The 19,639-nt window shown below is 40.8% G+C and overlaps 1 protein-coding gene across 1 annotated transcript in view; it reads left to right on the top strand.

The window, feature by feature from the left end:
• Positions 1–19,639, top strand: part of NFKB1 (nuclear factor kappa B subunit 1) — a 130,262-nt gene that overhangs the window by 14,140 nt on the left and 96,483 nt on the right. The window contains 1 exon segment of the mRNA XM_062199816.1: positions 16,200–16,245. Within this exon segment, the coding sequence (XP_062055800.1) occupies positions 16,207–16,245 (39 nt within the window). The 5' untranslated portion in view covers positions 16,200–16,206.

Below are 19,639 nucleotides of genomic sequence, written 5' to 3'. Positions count from 1 at the left end.
ATGTGACAACACAGTATTCTCCCCACTGGAGCATGCAAATGCTAGTACCTTGATTTTAGACTTCTGACCCTCAGAGCTGTGAGAAATAAATTTCTGGGGCTACCACTTGTGATGCCAATGTCCCATGTCAGAGTGCCACTGGCTACTCTACTTCCAAACCATCTTTCTGCTAATGCACTTTGGAAGGCAGCAGATGATGGCCAAAATGCTTTGTCCCTGCCACCCTTGTGGGACACATGGGTGAAGTTCCTGGCTCCTGGCTTTGGCCTCACCCAGCCTTGGCTGTTGCAGGCATTTGGGGTGAACTAGTGGATGGAAGGTCTTTGTTTTATCTTTTCTTTCTCTCTGCCTTTTGAATAAATAAATGTTTTATTAAAAAGGAAGAAATATAATTTTCTCTTAAATAAACAGAAGAAACACAGTCTCAAATATTCTTTTATAGCAGCACAAAGACACCTATTGATGTTTTGTTGGTTTGCTTTTCTCCATTACTGACAGGAGTGTTAAAAACCTTCACAGTCATTGTTGATTTGTCTGTTTCTTCCTTTGGTTATGCTGCTTCATGCTTCATGTATGTTGAAGTTCCATTGATAGGGAAATACAAATTAAGATCATTGCTTTTCCTTGATGCATTGACCCTTTTATTCTTATGAAATGTTCCACTTTGTGCCTGGTCATACTCCTTTTCTTGAAGTCTGTGGTATCTGATATCTTAATATTTGTTTTTAAAATACTTGGTATTTATGTAACTATCATGACTTTTTATCCTTGTATTTATAACTGTACCTTTAATATTAAGTTGCAGTTCTTATGGAAGTCATATATTTGCATCTTGCTTTTTTACACAGTCTGTCTATAGATGAGTTTAGTCCATTAAATATAATTATTGTTAGGTTTGAGTGTCTTAGTTACTGTTTTCTATTTGTACCATCTAGTTCTTCATTCATTTTTTCTTTACTGTCACCTATTGAATTAATCAAGTTTAGTGGTTTTAAAAAAAAATTACATCTTCATTTGTTATTTTCCTTTTTTAAAAAAAATATTTAGTTAGTTAGTTATTTGAAAGAGTGACAAAAAGAGAGACACCTTCTTTTTGCTAGATCACTCTCCACAAGGCTGCAACAGCTAGGACTGAGCCAGGCTGGAAGCTAGGAGCCAGGAACTACATCTAGGTCTCCCACACTGGTGGCAGGAACTCAAGTACTTAGGACATCTTCCTGTGCTTCGCAGGTACATTAACAGGGATCTGGGTTAGAAGCAGAATAGCCAAGACTCAAACCAGCACTCCAATGTGGGATACAGGCGTAGCAAGCAGCAGCTTAACCAGTACACCACAGTGCCAGCCCCCACATTATTTTAATTATTTTCTAAATTTCTTACATTAGAGATTACATCCTCGAGTCTACAAAAATTAACAGAATTGCTGTTGTTACTCTTAGAATGTACAAGCTTCACAATGGTGGTCTTGCATTTGTCCTCTTCCCTTCCTCTGTGCTGTTATATACATTTTACTTCTGAATATGTTAGTAAACTCCAAAATATATTGCTTTAGTTTCTTTGAACAGTCAGTTGGCTGTCTAGGAAATTAAGAAACAAGACATCAAAGTCTTAACCTTACCATAGTTATCATGTTTGGTACTTTTCATTCTTTTGTGTAGGCCCAGGTTTCTCTCTGGTATCATTTCCCTTCAGCATGAAGAACTTTTTTTTTTTTAATATTGCAGATAGTTTTGTAATATTTTTAAAAGATTATTTATTTATTTGAGCAGCAGAGTTACAGAGAGAGGAGAGACAGAGAGGTCTTTATCTGCTGGTTTACTCCCCAAATGGCAGCAACTGCTGGAAGTGAGCTGATCCAAAGCCAGGAGCCAGGAGCTTCTGGTGCAGGGACCCAAGCATGTGGGCCATCTTCTGCTGCTTTCCCAGGCCATTAGCAGGGAGCTGGATCAGAAGAGGAGCAGCCAGGACACAAACTGGTGCCTATATGGGGTGCTGGCTCTGCAGGTAGAGACTTAACCTACCACACCACAGCACTGGCCCTAAAGAACTTTTCTTTAGCTTGTCTTTTAAGTGAGTCTGGCAATCAATATTTCTCTCAGCTCTTGCTTAATTGAAAATGTTAATTTCACCTGTATTTTTAAAGGATGTGTTTGCTAAATATATAATTCTAGGCTGATCTTTTTTTTCCTTTCAGCATTTAAGAGTGGCTTTATATTGTCTTCTAGTACGTGTCATTCATGGTGAAAAGCCAGCTGTCATGCTTGTCATTGTGGACCCATGTGTTCTTTCTTGTCCTTTGCTGCTTTTATGCTTTTTTCCCTTATCTTTGATTTTTAACACCTTGGATGTAATATGCCTTAGCATGATTGTGTTTGTCTTTATCTTTGACATTTTTGCATCAGATTTTTTTAAAAAATGAGATTTGGAAAATTCTCAAGCATTTCTTCAAATATTTTTTCTAGCCTTTCTTTACCTTTAAATTAAAGATCTGTAAGACTGCTTCATGTTGTCACAAAGCTTCAGGTCACTGAAGCTGTCTTCATTTTGTTCTACCTTTTTCTCTGTCCTTCAGTTTGGATAGTTTTTAAGTAACCTTTCTACTAGTTCACTGGTGCTTTTCATCTAAAATGTTCAATATGCCAGTAAATCTGGTGAAACTTCATTTCATCTCTTGAATTTCCAGTTGCTTAAAAAAAATAGTTTGCATTTTCCTGAGTCTCCTTATCTGGTCACTTAATTTGTCTGCCTTCCCTTTTATGTCATTGAACACAATTGTTAATTGCTATTTATTGTTTGTGTTATTTTTTTTCTCCTGGATCATATTTTCCTGCTTCATTGTAGACTTCATTTTTTTGAAGATTTTATTTATTTATCTGAAAGAGTTACACAGAGAGAGGAGAGGCAGAGAGAGAGTGAGAGATCTTTCATCCAATGGTTCACTCCCCAATTGGCTGCAACGACCGGAACTGTGCCAGTCTGAAGCCAGGAGCCAGGAGCTTCTTCCGGGTCTCCCATGTGGGTGCAGGGGCCCAAGAGCTTGGGCCATCTTCTACTGCTTTCCCAGGCCATAGCAGAGAGCTGGATCGGAAGTAGAGCAGCCAGATCTCAAACCGGTACCCATGTGGGATGCTGGCACTTCAGGCCAGGGAGTTAACCCACTGTGCCAGAGTGCCAGGCCCCTGTAGACTTCATTTTTATAGTATGTTATGTTTATTACATTGTAGGTAATACATTGTAGATAACAAGGAAGATATTATCTTTTTATCTTCCTTTATAGTTTTGTTGGAGCAGAAAATAAATCTACTGGTAGGTTACCTTTTTTTTTTTTTAATTCCATATTTATTTGAAAGGCAGAATGAACAGGGGGCAGGGATGGAGAGAGAGAGAGAGAGAGAGAGACCTTCCATTCACTGATTTCACTCCTGAACTGTCTGCAGCAGTCTGGGCTGTGCCAGGCCAGGAACTGGGCACTCAACCTAAGTTTGCCCCATGGGTGAAAGGGACCCAAATCCTTGGGCCATCATCTACTGCCTCCCAGGTACATTAGCAAGAAGTTGGTCAGAAGTGGAGGCAAGACTTAAGTCTAAGCACTCAGATGTGTGATGGGGAAGTTACAAGTGACAGCTTAGCCCCTTCCACTACAACACCCACCCTCCCACCTGGTTTTATTAACATGAGTGTAGAGTAGCCCTTAGTTTACTGTGTGTCCCTTGATATTACTGTGTCGTATTTCTGAGGTCACAACTGAATGTTCAGAAGTGCCTCTCCACCCTGGTTGATTGCAACTTCAGTATTTCAGCATTGTGTGACCTCCAGAATCTCTATTCTGCTCTTAGATCTCTATAGTACTTTTGCTAGTAGATGTTATACGGTCTTGTCCTGCACTAGCACAGCTTAGTGTTTGGCCAATGACCAGGAGTGAGCCCTGTGCAGATTTCTAAGGCTCTTGTTCCCTGTGTAAATCCTTTGTCTTTGATAGTCTGCCCAGTGAGATTACTGCTTTCTGTTAGGCTTACTTCCCTGTGTTGTGGTTTGGAAAGTGCCTTCTATCTAAAAGTGGGAGCAAATTTGGAGCCTTATGAAGTCTGTTATCCAGTATCTTAGTTATTTGCTTTAAGTATTTTGTGAGGTTTTGCAGTTGAGTATGGCAAGGGAAAAATTCAAATAGCTGTTAATCTGTCATGACTTAAACCGAGAGTATACGTCTGACAAATGTGAGATTGCAAAGCTTCTTCTTTAAAAAAAAATTTATTTATTTATTTATTTGAAAGGTAGAGTTACAGAGAGGCAGAGACAGAGAGAGAGAGAGAGAGGTCTTCATCCACTGGTTCACTCCCCAAGTGGCCACAACGGCCGGAGCTGTGTGGATCTGAAGCCAGGAGCCTGGATCTTCTTCCAGGTCTTCTACATGGTTGCAGGGGCCTAAGGACTTGGGCCATCTTCTACTGCCTTACCAGGCCATAGCAGAGAGCTGGATTAGAAGTAGAGCAGCCGGGACTCGAACTGGTGCCCATATGGGATGCCAGCACTGCAGGTAGCAGCTTTACTTGCTATACCACAGTGCCGGCCCACAAAGCTTCTTATAACTAAGGCAGTATTGATAAAATATATAATCAGTGTTTACCAATTTTGCAACACAAAAAAGCAAAAGTCCCATCTCTACTTTTTAGTCACAGAAAACTATTAAAGAAGATGCTAAATATATGGATAAAGTCAAATTGCAGCAGAATAGGATGATGTCAGTTTATAAAATCACTGGAAGACATACATGTTATAAACCTATTTGGTCTTAGAGCACAGAAAGTTACAGGACACATACAAGATTTCATGAGGGGCCAGTGTTGTGGCATAGCAGATAAAACCACTGCCTGCAACACCAGCATTCATATGGGTGCCGAGGTTCATGTTCTAGCTGCTTGACTTCTGATCCAGCTCCCTGCTAACATGCCTGGGAGAGTAAATGAAGATGGCCGAAGTGTTTTGGCTTCAGCTCCCACTTGGGGACTTGGATAGAGTTCCGGAGTCCTGTCTTTGGTCTGGCCCAGCCCTGGCCGTTGTGACAATCTGGAGAGTGAACATACATATGGAAAATTCTCTCTCTCTCTCTCTCTCTCTCTGTGTGTGTGCAACTCTGACTTTTGAATAAATAATAAGTCTTAAAACAAAGATTTCATGACAGAGGTTACATTAAGTAGAGCCTTAAAGAGTGGGTGATATTTGGGTAGGAAAGATGGCATTCCTGGGTGCAGGGTATAGTGGGAACAAATATACAAGATGGAAATGAGCAAGGCATTTTTGAATGACAGGTCTGTCTGTAGTAGTGGGTTTTAGGACATAGTAATAAGTGATATACCATTCTTATGATATGATGTGATATAATAATATAGTATGCTGAGTGGTTGAGGTCTTTGGACTTTATCTGGTAAATTATATAATAATGTCAAAGACCGTTCACAAAGAAGAGATAGGAGGCTATTACTGTCTTTCAGGAATGAGGCAATATGGATCTCATGTAGGACAGCAGAAATAAAAAGGAATGGCAGTTATAAGGAACAACACAAAGCAAAAGCTGGTAGAAATTGGTTATTGATTGGCTGTGAGACTAGCATATTGGCAGGAATTGACAGGTCAAGAATGAGCATATTGTAGCAGCAATGATGAATTTGGTTTTAGATCTTAGAGATTTGAATTTAAAATGTTAACTTGTTTTATAACAGTATCACTGCTCAAAGCTCAAAATTTATTAATATTTGCACTTTAAAAGTTTTGACAGTTCTAATTTTCTATTTTTTTTCATTTATTAAACTTTTATTTAATGAATATAAATTTCCAAACTACAGCTTATGGGTTACAATGGCTTCCCCCCTCCCATAACTTCCCTCCCACCCGCAACCCTCCCCTTTCCCGCTCCCTCTCCCCTTCCAATCACATCAAGATTCATTTTCAATTCTCTTTATGTACAGAAGATCAGTTTAGTATATATTAAGTAAAGATTTCAACAGTTTGCCCCTACATAGCAACACAAAGTGAAAAAAATACTGTTGGAGTACTAGTTATAGCATTAAATAACAGTGTACAGCACATTAAAGACAGAGATCCTACATAATATTTTTTTAAAAAAATTAATTAATTTTCTATGCCATTTCCAATTTAACACCAGGTTTTTTTTTTTCATTTCCAATTATCTTTATATACAGAAGATCGATTCAGTATATAATTAGTAAAGATCTCATCAGTTTGAACCCACACAGAAACACAAAGTGTAAAAATACTGTTTCAGTACTATTTATAGCATCACTGCACATTTTCTATTTTTTAAAAATATATATATATTTGAAAGGCAGAGAGACAGAGGGAGAGACACACAGGGAAAGATCTTCCATTCATTGGTTCACTCCTCAAATGGGTGCAACAGCTGGGGCTGGGCCAGGCTGAAGCCTGGAGGTTGTACCGCTATGCAGGTCTGGCCCATGGGTGGCAGGGGCCCAGGCACTCAGGCCATCATCCACAACTTTCCCACGAGCTTTAGCAATGAGCTGGATGGAGAGCAGAGCAGCTGAACCTGCACTCTGGTATGGAATGCTAGCGTTGCAGGTAGAAGCTTACCCTGCTGTACCACAACACTAGCTCTGGTTCTAATGTTCTGTTTACAGTGGTTTTGGCTAATATACTTTGTTCTTTGTTCAACTGGGAGTTGAATAAGCCAGTGATATAAAATCGAGTCCAATGAGAGATGGGACTACGCCTTTAACAAAGTATAATTGTTGTATTTAGTTACCAACGGCTAACCCATGCCCTCATGTCCTGTGTAGCACTTGCTGTGCTACATTGTTGCCTGTTTGTCTTCCTACTTACTAAACTCTTGGATTACTTAGTTTTTGCTGCATAAAATACCACCAAAAGGGTAGGTGTTTGTTGAGCACGATGCCATGTGGGACTGGGTTTGAGTCCTGCTTCCTGCTAATGTACATTCTGGAGGTAGTGGTGATGGCTCAATTGCTTGGGTCCCTGCTACCCACATGGAGACCTGTATTGAGTTCCAGATTCCTGGCTTTAGCCTGGCCAAGCCCTGACTATCGCAGGCATTTGGGGAGTAACCACATAGAAGACCTCTCTCTCTCCATCTTGCTCTCCCTTTCAGATACATTTAAACAAATGAATATCACCACAAAGCAAATTAAAACACACACATTTATTACTTCTTGAAAGTCTGTTAACTTTGTAGGTTGTCTGGGCTGATCTCTGAAGTTACTCTTTCAAGTTACTCAGCTGAAGCTGTTGGGTCTGGGGGAGTATCAGTTAGGCCTGCACTTCTCTGTTCCAAATTGTCTCTCATCCTCCAGTAAGCCAGCCCAGGCTTGTTCACATGGCACCAGCGTTCCAAGAGAGACAAGAATGCCATTTGCAAGACCTTGAAACTTGAGTTCAGAATGCATATTTTTACCTGGTTCTGTCGGTGAAAGCTAGTCATTGCCCTGCCAAGATTTAAGAAATTCAGAAATAGATTTAACATTTTGTTCAATTGGGTATCAAAAAATCTGTGGCCATTGTTTTTAGCCTAGTACAACTATGATTTCTGTGAGTAAACCGACTATATCACTCTTGGACAGTTTGGTATCTTTGGAAACTGATGTATGGTAAGCATAAATATTTTTAATAAATGACTAAATTCATGAAGAAAAGGAAACAAATGGGCAACTTTTCAAGATGCTTTAGTTTTTTGTATTAACATACTTTATTTCAGACCATTGGTGAGAATGGTGCTTTCTATAGACATGTTTTAGGAACATGTCTTTATTCTTCTATTCTTTGAAACTCATCAAAGGAAATTTTTTTTAAAAATTATTTATTTGGAAAAGAAAGGGGGGGGGGATCTTTCATCTGCTCATTCACTCCCCAGATGGCCACAACAGCTTGATCTGAGTTTGTGTCTCCCACATGGGTGGCAGTGACCTCAGCACTTGGGCCATCATTCACAGCCTTTGCAGGTGATATAGGGAGCTGGATTGGAGGCAGAGCAGCCAGGACTCAAATCAGCACTTTGATATGGGATACTGTGCATTGCAAGTGGTGCTTAACCAACTGTACCACCATACAGGCCCCCAAAGGAAATTTTTTAAAAAGCAACTATCACTTAGCATTGTCCAATATTTTTACTTTCACAACTGGTTGCATTGTGAAGAACTCATTTGGTTTTGCACATGGCTAGAGTCCTGTTATTCTTTCTAGGCTATGCAACAGATAGACCAGCTCCAGCCAATCAATGTAGCAAAGATTCTATATTAAAATCATGTTCTAAGTCAAGGGCCTCTTCTAAGTCACTTCTGCCTCTTAAGCAAGTGAAAGAACCATAGGTATGGTGTCAGATTAGCCAGCAATACTCTTTTTTTTTTAATTTTTAAAAAGGTTTTATTTGAAAGGCAGAGTTACAGACGTGGGGGCGGGGAGAGAGGGAGATCCCATCCACTGGTTCATTCCCCCCAAATGGCTGCATCTGCTGGGGCAGGGTCAGGCCAGAGCCAGGAGCTTCTTCAAGGTCTCCCACATGAGTGGCAGGGGCCCAAACACTTGAGCCATGGTCCACTGCTTTTACCAGGCTATGAGCAGGGACCTGGATCAGAAGTGAAGCAGCCAGGGCTCTAACTGGTGCCATATGGGATGCTGGTGTCACAGGCATTGGCCTCACCTGCTATACCACAGTGCCAACTTAGCAATATTCTATGAACCTGAGCAAATAACTTCTTTTATCTAAACCTAAGTATTGTCATGTGGGATAATATTTCTTAAGATTGGTGTGAGAATTAAATGATATATGTGAAGTGTTGGCTGTTGTTCCTGACTCAGGGAGGTAGTTAACGTTTGCTTTCCTCTCCCTAGGAAGCTGAGCATTATTGTGATACAGTGCAATTCATTAGGGTTTCTCATCTTCAACATTATTGACATTGGGGAGCTAATAATTTGGTGTTGCAAGGAACTGTCCTGTACATTGTAGGATGTTTAGCAACATCTCTGACCTGTACACATTAGGTTTTTGTAGGACCACTCACCCAGTTGTGACAGCTGACAGTGTCTCTAGACCTTACTGGATGTCCTTTGGGGGCAATACATACACTTTTTTTTTGTTTGTTTTTTAAAGATTTATTTGAGAAGCAGAGTTAAGAACAGACAGAGAAAGAGAGAGGTCTTCCATCCGCTGGTTCACTCCACAGATGGCCATAACAGCTGGAGCTGGACTGATCCGAAGCCAGGAGCCTGGAGCCAGGAGCTTTTTCTGGGTCTTCCACATGATTGTAGGGGCCCAAGCACTTGCACCATCTTCTACTGCTTTCCCAAGCCATTAGCAAGGAGCTGGATTGGAAGTGGAGCAGCTGGGACTTGAATTGGTGCCCATATGGAATGCCGGCACCACAGGCAGAGGCTTAACCTACTACTCCACAGCGTTAGTCCCCATGTAAACCTTTTTACCAGCAGTAAGATATAACCAACTTAGAAAATGGGGCAGGGTACCCATAAATGTGGGGCAAGGAAGAAATCCAGCATTTGATTCTTTTCAAAAATGCCTAAGACTTTTGTTTGGGACTCTTTCCATAATTTATCATAAACATTCATTTTGCTCCAGAAGAAAATGGCTAGCATTGCTGTGTGTCATTCATGGTACTGTTTTGTGTGAGTTAACTGAATGAGTGTCTATCTGTATGTGCTGTCCCTGTTAGGTTTGCACCCCTCTGTGAACAGGGGCTCTTGCTGTGCAAATTCTAAGTAGTGTATTTGTATTTCCTAAGCTGTTATATATGTTAATTAGTCTGATTTCACCCAAGTGCAATACTGTGGATATGAAAATGGAAGGAGGAATGTAAAAGACATAGAAAATGAGTTAATAGAAATCTAAATGTGGTAGCACACAAATACTGAGTTCTTTTCAAAAACTTTCAGAAATGAGCTCTTCTAAAAAAGTTAACTAAGCCCACTGTCAGCTTTTCTTTCACCATCACTAGGCCAGTATATTACCAGCAAGATTTAATTAAGCAGCACATTTAAAATTAATTTTTTATTATGAAAAGGATTCCAAAAGTGCTTAAAGTTTTTTGACTCATTCATGCTTCATGGTTTTGTTTTGTTTAAGATTTATTTATTTGAAAGGCAGAGTTACAGAGAGAGAGAGAGATCTTCCATCTGCGGTTCACTCCCCAAATGGCCTCAAACAAAAGGCAGGGCTGGGCCAGGCAGAAGCCAAGGAGCCTGGAGCTTCATCTAGTTCTCCTATGTGGGTACAGGGACCCAAGCATTTGGGTCATCATCTGCTGCTTTCCCAAGCACATTAGCAGGGACCTGGATCAGAAGTGGAGCAACTGGGACCCTAACCCAGTGCCCATGTGAGATGCCAGTGTCACAGGTAGTGGCTTACTCACTATGCTGGCCCCCATGCTTCATGTTTTATATACTGTATGTCATTAATTGTTTAAGATGTTAGAGGTCTGTTTTTAAAAATATTTATTTATTTGAGAGGCAGAGTTACAGAGAGGCAGAGAGGCAGAGAGAGAGAGAGAGAGAGAGAGAGAGAGAGAGAGAGCGCTTCCATCTGCTGATTCACTCCTCAAACGACTGGCATGGCCAGAGCTGGGCTGATTGGAAGCCAAGATCCAGGAGCTTCTTCAGGTCACCCATGTGGGTGCAGGGGCCCAAGGACTTAGGCCATCTTCTACTACTTTCCCAGGCCATAGCAGAGAGCTGGATTGGAAGAGCAGCGGGCACTGTAAACAGCGCCCATATGGGATGCCTGCACTGCAGGCGGTGGCTTTACCCGCTATGCCACAGTGCAGGCCCCGATGTCAGAGTTTAGTATCAGGACAGGTTTAGGTTTATTTCCTATTAAAATATTTATTTCCAGTGACATAATTGAGCTAGAAAATCAAAATATAGAAACGCATAGCTTAGTAAAAGCTTTCACGTTATTTTACCTAGATATGAATTATTATTTCTACCAGTTGCATAATATTTAACTTATGAATGCAGAATAAATTTAATTATTCTGCTATCAAAAGACATTCAGATAATTTCCAATGTTATACTTCAATGTGTATCTTTATACTTTTTTTTGGCATATGTAATTTTTTATAGCAGTTTCTTGATAGTGGAATTGCATAATCAAATGATGCTCTCATTTGAATGTATTACATTATACACTTGTACATTTACCTTATATAGTGTTTCCTCCAAAAAATTCCTTTATAGAAAGAGACTTCAGCATACTTTTTTTGTGGTATTTCAATTTATTATCCAACAGAGAAATGGTGAAAGGTCAGGCTTTCTCTTATAGTTTCATCCTCATTTCCATCCAAGATAAAGTGTTAAAATTATACCTAACTGGTGTCAGTTTTGTCTGAATACAGTCTTGACATTAGAGATACTTTTTCTTTTTGGTTCCCAACTGTACCCTCTTGATGGCATCTGAAATTGTTTTTCAACCTGCAATTTATGGCTTTTAGTGGATCATGAAATCACTTTGTTGAGTTTGAGGACTTCAGGATTTTTTAATGGAATCTAATAAAATGAATATATTTTCTTAAAGGGGGGCACAGTCAAAAAGTATAAATCTCTCTGATCCTGGGAAGTTTCCCAAACTCCATCCTTAATGGTTGAACACTGTAGATTCCAAGTTAATCAGCTCAGGCTGGCTGACTTCCTTCACCAAAAAGCAGATGCGCTGAGCTTTGGTGTTAGTAGGGGGGTCGTCACAGATGGATAGACAAGAATCCTTTAGGCATTTCATAGAAATTGTCACAAGTTCAGAACTAAGCTAGTTGCAACATGGTTTTTACGTGAAAACCACAGATAATTCACTGGATATTTTATTTGTTGCTAGCTCGCTATGTTTTCTGTTTCTGTTTCCATGGGGTGAAAATCTTCCTAGAAATCTTCTCAGTGGGGAGACGTGCAGAGATTAGACCCATCTTCTCCCCAAGTCGACTCTGGATCTCCCTTTCTGTTTCAAGATCCTTCCTCAAAAGCACAGAACTGGGCAAAGGGAAAGTGAAGGGAAGGGCTGGAGGAGCAGGGGAGTAGAAGGGACTTTCCCTGGTCCTTTCTAACTCTTTCATTTCAAAGGCTTGGTTGGTGTTTCAACATTTTAGAAATAAAACCTACTTTTGCAATTGATGCAAATACGACTTGTGATTCAGCCTTTCCAAATGATTCTCGGTTTCTTTTGGCATTTTACCTTTAAGTTGTGAATTAACATTGACATCACATCAGCTTACTCTTACCTCAACTCTTCACAATGAATGTAGCTGTCTTGCGAAGGCTGTAGAAGTTCAGATTTTGACCACCCTGCAAGTGTCCCTGGGAATGTTGCTGGGCTCTAAAAACTGAGGTCTTTTGGTACAAATTAGTGTTCTAAGTCATGGGGAATTTACTGGAGGAAGATCGTTGAACCTGGTGGTTTGTCCAGAGCCTGCGATTTAGGGATCTCTGCTAAGGTTTTATTTACAGTGCAGTGGTGATCATGCTAATAACACAGCATCTGTTCTGTTAAAGGAACTACAGTTATGTTTTTAAAATTAGTGTGAGGGCTGCTTTATGTTGGTTCCACACATTTAAAGCTCTGGAAGATCACAGTTTTAAGATATATCTGAGCAGTGCAATAGTGGTACTGAATGGTTTCTGTCAGTTCCACAAATCAACAGTCTCTGATTTTGAAAACTGTAGGCAAAGTTTGAAAATATTCAGGAGATCAGCACAGATTATTGACAAAAAAAGGTGACTTTTAAAAATTTTCCTGGACATCTGGCCTCCTGTGGTGTTCTAAGGATAGGGAATTTTGCAACCTTTTTTAACCACTATTCTTCATATAACTGAAAATTATGTTAATGATCCCTTAATGTTGTTAAATATTTAAAAATACACATAAAATTTTAGTATAGGTGTACAGTTACAGATTCATATAAAAATTCAGGTTTTTCAAAAAATGTTATGACTTAAGAGATGTGTTCATTGAATAGACGTTTGTCAGCTAAATTGCATGTTTCAGGACTTTTTTCAGGAGTCCATCCCATCAAAGCTTCACTTTACAGGTAAAAAAAAAAAAGAGATCACAGTGAGTCTAGTTAATACGCAGCAGTGGAAGAAATCTTGCATTTTGAATGAACTAATTCTACTATCCTGTACTGGGGCCAATTTTCCAGGTTTTTTTTTTTATTTGTTTATTATTTTTTTAATACTTATTTTAAACAATTTATTTGAGAGAGGGACAGAACTTCCCTTCTATCCACTGGCCTCCCGGGGTACACATTAGCAGGAAGCTGAAATCAGGAACTAGCATCGAACGTTGAACCTGGGCACTCCTGGGACATCTTAACTCTTAGATGAAATGCCTGTCCCTGGTTTTTCCTTTTTTTAACTGATTGTCTCTCAATTGAGATATATTCGTTTGCAACTGTTTGAGTATCTTCAACCAGTCGTTTCTTGTTGTAAGCAAGTATTTCCCCGCAAACCTGCAAGAACGTCATGTCCAGCGGGACTCGGAGCTGTCCTTCTCCCTTTTGCTAAAGTTCGGCCCTGCCTTCTGTCCCCCTAGAAGTCCTCCTGAGCCTTTCTCCCTCTTCATCAGGCACACAGCGCTCCAGCAGGCACAGATGTCATCAGAAGTCAGGTTTCTCTCTGGAGGCTTTGTGCTTATGGAAGTGTTAAGCAATGTATTCATTAGAGTGTTTTACCAGAGACACCCCGCAGTACACTGGGCTGAAGAACAAAGAAGTTTGTCTCTTTCTCACATCACCACCAGCAGGAGCCTGTATCCTTAGAGCTGCTTTGTCTCATGGTGGCGTTCAAAGGTCCAGATTCCTTCCATCTTACTTATCTGAGTCTCTTCATCATCACCCCAGTGGTAGAAGCCAGCTCTTCCCCACATCTGGGTTTCATCCTGAAGGAAAGAGAAAAACAAAAGACAGGGGAAACATGTCAAGGGCCTGAAGCCAGCCCTGGGAGTCGCACATAACAGTTCTGACATTCCACCAGAGAGCATTTTGTCGGGCGGCTGTCTCTGTCTCCGAGGACGTGCGGGCTGTACTGCAGCTGAGAAGTCACGTTGCCCGCTGCATCACTACTGCGGTGGAAGAAGATGGAAGACATTCAGGTGGACAGCTAGCATTCTCAGCTGCAGCCCCAAGTGCCCATGAGTGCTTTAGAGGTTTCATGGAAAAAAACATGCCTCACAGATATTTGCCTTCAACCCCGCTTTTTACAAACCTCGGGCTTCATGTCATGTATCTAACATATAATCTAAATTAAATTAAATTATTCGTATTTAAAATAATAATAAGGCTATTTTTTAATAAATACCAAATGATAAGTGATTGTGGATACTCTATTTGTCTGATCATGTGGTTCTTCACTTTTATGAGGGCCTCTGGGTAATAGAAGATTGCTGGGGACTAAAGTGTTTTTTTTTTTTTAATCTGATTGACAATAACAAGTAGAATCTAATTGTAACCAAAGCTAACTATTTAGAAATATCCCACTATTTCAGAGTAAGAAGGGATAGAGGTCCTTAGCTGCAAGTTCTTCTTCTTCTTCTTCTTTTTTTTTTATTTGACAGGTAGAGTTATAGACAGAGAGAGAGACAGAGAGAAAGATCTTCCTTCTGTTGGTTCACTCCCCAAATGGCCACTATGGCCGGCGCTGCGCCGATTCGAAGCCAGGAGCCAGGTGCTTCCTCCTGGTCTCCCACGTGGGTGCAGGGGCCCAAGCACCTGGGCCATCCTCCGCTGCCCTCCCGGGCCACAGCAGAGAGCTGGACTGGAAGAGGAGCAGCCGGGACTAGAACCCGGCACCCATATGGAATGCTGGCACCACAAGCAGAGGATTAGCCAAGTGAGCCACAGCACTGGCCCCTAAAGTGTTTTTATACCTGGCTGCAGCTGATTAAATCCTTGGTAATAAGGGCTCTTGGTTTTACATTTTTATGGCACATTTATTGTTAGACTTGCTATACTGCTTTGACAATGGTGGGAAAGTGGCCTGCCTCAGTGGGTATGAGAAGCACTAGAGGATAGCATGTGGTATACTGTTGGAGGCCTCAGCCCTCCCCTGGTCAGGCCCTTCCGAGGCTTCCAACTGGAACAGCTTGTAGACTACTTGGAATTACGCAGGGCTGGGAAATAACATGAGTACACAAGGAACTCAGACTAGAAACCCTTTAAGTTTAGAAGGCGATAAAAAGAAATAGCCATTAAGAATTCAAATATGGAAGATTTTTATACAGAGGATAAAGAACAGTTGTACCAAACTCAGGGCACTGTTGTAAGCTTAATGTGAGAGTTTTGGGTCATATGTTACTGGTGATTCTTCTATTTTTCTATTATGCAGTCTCCCTGCTGTTAGATTTAGATACCAAAGAGGACAGCTACACCGTGCCCTCCTCCTAAGGTCTTTTAAAAAGCATTATATTTGGTACTCCTAGAATAATGTCCCTACACGAATTTCGTAGTGATAGAATTTTTTAAAGATTTATTTATGTGTTTTATTTGAAAGGCAAAATTACAGAGAGGGAGAGAAAAAGATCTTCCAGATCTTCCATACTCTGGTTCACTCTGCAAGTGACCAGAATGGCCAGGGCTGGGCCAGGCCAAGGCCAGGAGTCAGATGCTTCATCTAAGTCTCCCACATGGGTGCAGGACCCCAAGTACTTGGGACAGCTTCCACTGCTTCCCCAGGTGCATTAGCTGGGAGCAGGACTGGAAGTGGAGCAACCAGGACACGACCGGTGCCCACATGGGATGCTGACATTGCAGGCATCAGTTTAACGTACTGAATCACAGCACCAGCCTGCTGATGGGATTTTTAAAAATTTTATTTATTTATTTGAAAGGCAGAGAGAGAAAGAGGGAGTGTGAGAGTTAGCTGCCATGTGTTTGTTAACTCCCTTAATGCCTGAAATAGTCTGATCTGGGCTGGGGCTGAAGCCTGGACCTGGGAACCAAATTCAGGTTTCCTGTGTGGCTGATGGGAACCCAAGTAGTTAAGCCATCACCTACTGCTTCCTAGGGTTCCATTAGCAGGAACTTGGGGTCAGGAGCCAGGGCAGGGTATTCAACCCAAGTATTCTGATATGGGCCATGAGTGTCTTACCTAGTATCTGAACAACTAGCTGAACATGCTTCATTCTGGTGTTACAGCTTTGTTGTGTTTGTTTTAATATACAGCTCCAGAATGGGAGACGACGACCACTATTTGAGAGGACATGAACAAGTAAGTGTTATCATCTCTCTGATAATTTTATTTAGATGCATTTATATTCCATAATGGACAAAGATAACATTAGTAATTAAATATTAATAAAATTGGTAGTTGTTTTAAAATTTTTTTTCAGTTTCCCTGCCCCTCCATGTAAGATTGGAAAGGATGTGTCACATAAGATGAGTAACTTAGACCCTGCTGCCACACGTGGTTGCTTGCAAATTGTCTACGCTGCAGTTCAAATGATGGCTACTATAGGGCTGCTACAGCAAATCACTACAAACCTGATGGCTTAAAACAACAGAAATACATTTTCTCCGAGTTCTGGAGGCAAGAAATTCAAAATGAAGATGTTGACTTGGTTGGTTCCTTATAGAGTTTCTGAGGGAGAATCTGGCCCATGCCTGTCTCCCACCTTCTGGTGTGGGCTGGCAGTCCTTGACTTCCCTTGGCTTGTAGCTGCATCTCTCCAATTCCTAATTCCGCTGACCTACACCTGCCTGTGCATCTCTGCTGTGTCTTTACTTCCAAATATCCTCCTCCTCTTACTTACAGTGCTATCAGTTGTTAGCAGGTCCACCCTTATCCAGTATGAAGTCATTCTAATTTGATTAAATCTACAAAACCTTATTTCCAGATAAGGGCACAGGTACTAAGAATTACAATTGTTGTTTGTTTGTTTTTCTTCTTTTTAAAAAAATTTAAGTTATACAAGTTTCATATTTTTCATATTTATAGATTTAGGAACATAGTGATCCTTTTCTTGAGGAAGAACACATCTCAAACCACTGAGGCCCCTTAAAATATTTATTTAAAACTCATCTGTTGAGGAAGCAGATTTGTGTAGCGAAGAGACCTCTGGACTGAGAATTTTTTATGTAAGTGTAGACAGCTACTGGGCAGCTCTTTTAACTCAAAGAATTACTTAGTTCCCCTGACCCTCACATGTCTCACCCACAACGAAGGAGTGCTAGCTGCATATTCATAAGGGTGTTGAGAAGACTCAAGGACTAATGAATGTGCTTTGAGAACATTGCATTATTTGTGTTTATTATATTAACAGTTATGTGAGGGTGTAAGTGTCTTGTTATTTTCCATCTAGCTTTCTTTTTTTAAGATGTATTTTATTATTCTGAAAGGCAGAGTTACAGAGAGATCAGGAGAGAGAGACAGAGATTTTCCATCTGCTGGTTCACTCCCCAAATAGCCGCAATAATCAGGGCTGAGCCAGGCTGTAGCCAGGAGCCAGGAGTTCTGTCCAGGTCTCCCATGTAGGTACAGGGCACCCAAGGGTTTGGGCCATCTTCCACTGCTTTCCCAGGTGCATTAGCAGGGAGCTAGATCATAAGTAGAGCAGCTGGGATTTGAGCTGGCACCCATATGGGATGCTGGCATTGCAGGTGGAGGCTTTACCCACTATGCCATGTCACCAACCTCTCCATCCAACTTTTTACTTTGGAAAATTTAAAGCCTGTTATGTATTGAATAGTCTAGAAGTTCTATGTTGCTTGTTAAAATTTTGCTTCTCTATCTATGTCATCTGTCTATCCATACATACATACACACACAGATATGTATATATGTGGAAACATTTAAAATCAGTTTTCAGACTCTAGGATAATTAAAATGGCAATATTAAAAATTTATTTGTTGCTTATTTTTATTTGAAAGGCCGAGAGAGAGAGAGAGAGAGAGAGAGAGATTGATCTCCCATCTGCTGGCTTTCTAAGTACCCACAATAGCCAAGGTTGATTGAGCCAAAGCCAGGAGTTGGAAACACAATCCAAGTCTCCCATGTGGGTAGCAGGGTCCCAACTCATCACCTGCTGCCTCCCAGGTTGCACATTAGCAGGAAGCTAACTGTGGGAGCTGGAACTGGAACTCGAACCAGGCACTCCGATATGGGTTGTGAGCATCCAAAGTGGTGGCTTAACCACTATGCTAAATACCTGTCCCTATTTTGAATGTAACAGTTTTAAAAAGTATTTAAAGCTGTGAGATGTATTCCAGCTGTTTGGGGCCTAGCTATATGACAACATTGGCTTCATAGGGATAAGATTAAGTGACATATAGACCCTAGTTTCACAATGCTGCCTATGTCACAGGAGGCAGAGTGGCAGTTTCCATAAGGTGATAGATGCTGTGGTAGTTGTCTGCACGGAATGGGACAGAAATGTTGAGAGGGATCACTACGTGCTACATGGGGGAACAGCAGAGTCAGGGAGGACTTTCTGAAGGAGGTCTGTACAGGCAGAGACTTGAAAGATGCAGCTTGCTACACTAGATAAAGAGAGGGAATCCTGGGTATCAGGACATCTTGGTCCTAGATTTAATTATGTAACATCTCATATTTAAATTTTAGTGGTAGCCATCTATAACAATGAATTTTCCAGTGTTATACTTGCAAAGGGTCATCCAGAAAAATAAAACCAAAAATGAAATACTTTAAGGGATCTCTTAACTGTTTCTACATATAAATAAAATAGACTGTATAGCACTCATAACTTGTGGGGTCATGTCCTGATGGGTTTACACAGAATGAGTATGCACTGCTTTTTACGTTAAGATGCTCCTTTGTGGTTTTATTGTAAAAATGGTAATACCAGATAAATCTAGGAACATTTTCTTTGACTATAGTGTGAAAGACACATGGCTACTCGTGTTATTTAAACCCTCTGTTTTACCTTTCGCTTTTAATATGCCATCTCTAACACTTGAAGACAAACTCCAGCAAGCATGAGGCTGTTTCTGCTTGGTTTTAAACCGTGCTTTCCTGTCTACACACAGGAAATCTTATCACCAGGAGACAGGCCTTTAGGCAGCACGAGAGTAAAGCCTGCGAGAATATTCATTTCGAAAGTTTTTCTCATGTGGGCATTTTTGTGATCCTCAGCTACAGGGGTGGGGCATGTGCTGATATTTCCATTTTTGAGGGGAGAGGTCCTTGCAGATCTTTTTGTTTTTCTTCTTGTCTTGAGCTTGATGGTTTTTACTTCCTGAAGTTCACATGTCCTCAGTGTTTGAATGTATTCTGGAATTGAGTGTCTTCCTTTGACTGACTGTACACAGCCTAAGCTGCAGCACAGCATGGCTCCTCCGCTCCTGGTGCCTGTGCCGTCTGTGCAGCCATGTCAGACCCCTGTAGGACCGCAGCAAAGGAGATTTTCCTGCCAGGTCATCTTTGCTGCTCTGATATTGGTGAATACCCTGTGTAAAGTGGGGCCCATGTTTACAAATTTTTTTCATTACTGTGTTTCCAGCAAGCAATGAATTGCTTGATTAGCTTTACTGTTCAGCTTTAACGTGGAGCACATTTTCTGTTCCTCAACTGAAGTTTTTGTGTTTTTCTAATTCTTGATTTAACTAGGCATACTATGTTCCCAGGCATCCAAGAAAGAGCTTTCAA

The sequence above is a fragment of the Lepus europaeus genome, chromosome 8 (genome assembly GCF_033115175.1).
Source record: "Lepus europaeus isolate LE1 chromosome 8, mLepTim1.pri, whole genome shotgun sequence".
Classification (NCBI taxonomy): domain Eukaryota; kingdom Metazoa; phylum Chordata; class Mammalia; order Lagomorpha; family Leporidae; genus Lepus; species Lepus europaeus.
The sequence above is the reverse complement of the archived record's forward strand: the minus strand, read 5'-3'. Positions and strand labels throughout refer to the sequence as shown.